Here is a 1,292-nt window from a genome sequence, read left to right on the forward strand (position 1 = left end):
TCAAGCATTACAGGTATTTTCTTACTTTACGAGCTGTACAAAATATTGATCACGATTTCTTTATTTTTTAACGTATTTACATTAAAACTCTGCGAAAAATTCCTTTCAAGCAAGAAGCAGTGGCTAAACCGGTCCTATACGGCAGTTATAAGAGGCAAGAGCAGCTTCATTACTGATTGACAGGCACCCGCTTCGACGTGAGCGAATGTTGTCCAGAGGTGAAAGAAAGAGAGGAGAAAGAGGGGACGATGGGACATAGATGAAGGGGAGATAGAAGAAAATTGGAGAGGACATACAGAACGCAAAAAAATATTGAAGGGAAAGAAAGGCAAAACCGGGAAGAAAAATAAAGAAAGTCAAAAGGAAGGGATAAAAAAAAATGGTTCCATGCAGTTTTCGTAAACAAGAGACGATATATATATTTTTAAAATAAAAGATCAGATTGATTTCTTAGTTTCTCGTATTCGTAGTTCTGGCCAGAGCTGGCTGGCTCACGAACGGACGAAGAGAGTCTTGGGAAATATACATGCACGCACGACAACTAACATTCATCAGGAGCGAAATACTCTCGGTAACACGAAATACTAAGTAACGAAATACTAATACTACAAAAGCATATACTTCTTTACATACTGTCCACAGCCTTCCTTGAAGCAGCATACAATACTGACGTACACAGTCAATCTACTGGATCGTAACTTTTTTCTTAGAACCACCTTTATTGGGTGTCCTTTGCCTAGCGGGCTTCTGGGCCTCGACGGCGGCGGGCGTCCTCCCGCCCTCCGAGAGACCGGATTCGAATCCTGCCGGGGTCCTGGTCGCCGGCGGCGTCCTGGCGTCGCCGTCATGCTCCTCGGATTCCTCGATGGGCGAGAAGGCGTGGTCGCTGTCGGGCACGTCGGAGTGGTTGTCCTCACTTCCGAGAGCGCTGTCTTTTGCTTGAGAAGCGTCCAAATCCTCTTCTTCTTCTTTCAGGGGTGCCTGCTGGAGAGTCACTGGGACTTCCAGTTGGGGAACCGGTGCCGGCTCGGACGACTGCTGGAGAGCCGACGGACTGAGGGGAAGCGGACTGCTGCTGCAGGTCATATTTTGAGCTCGACGGCGAAGACTCTCCGTTCGCATCGAACGAGTTCGCTTGATCCTCTTTCCTCTCGTTAGACGAAGTAAAAACTGACCCCCAGAAAAGAAGAAAAAAGTCATATTTATGATAAATTTTGTACAAATAATCTATTCCATGAAAACTTACCACCTATGCAAATGGTACTGTGCGTAATCACACGTTGAAATAATGC

General features: G+C 45.9%; 1 protein-coding gene across 1 annotated transcript in view; it reads right to left on the reverse strand.

Moving 5' to 3' along the window:
- Positions 1-45: 45 nt before the first annotated feature.
- LOC119585850 overlaps positions 46-1,292 on the reverse strand; it is a gene marked incomplete at its 5' end in the record, with an annotated part of 15,624 nt that continues 14,377 nt past the window's right edge. Inside the window, 1 exon segment of the mRNA XM_037934582.1 lies at positions 46-1,170. Coding sequence (XP_037790510.1) covers positions 685-1,170 — 486 coding nt within the window.

This window comes from Penaeus monodon, chromosome 20 (assembly GCF_015228065.2).
Source record: "Penaeus monodon isolate SGIC_2016 chromosome 20, NSTDA_Pmon_1, whole genome shotgun sequence".
In the NCBI taxonomy this organism is placed as follows: domain Eukaryota; kingdom Metazoa; phylum Arthropoda; class Malacostraca; order Decapoda; family Penaeidae; genus Penaeus; species Penaeus monodon.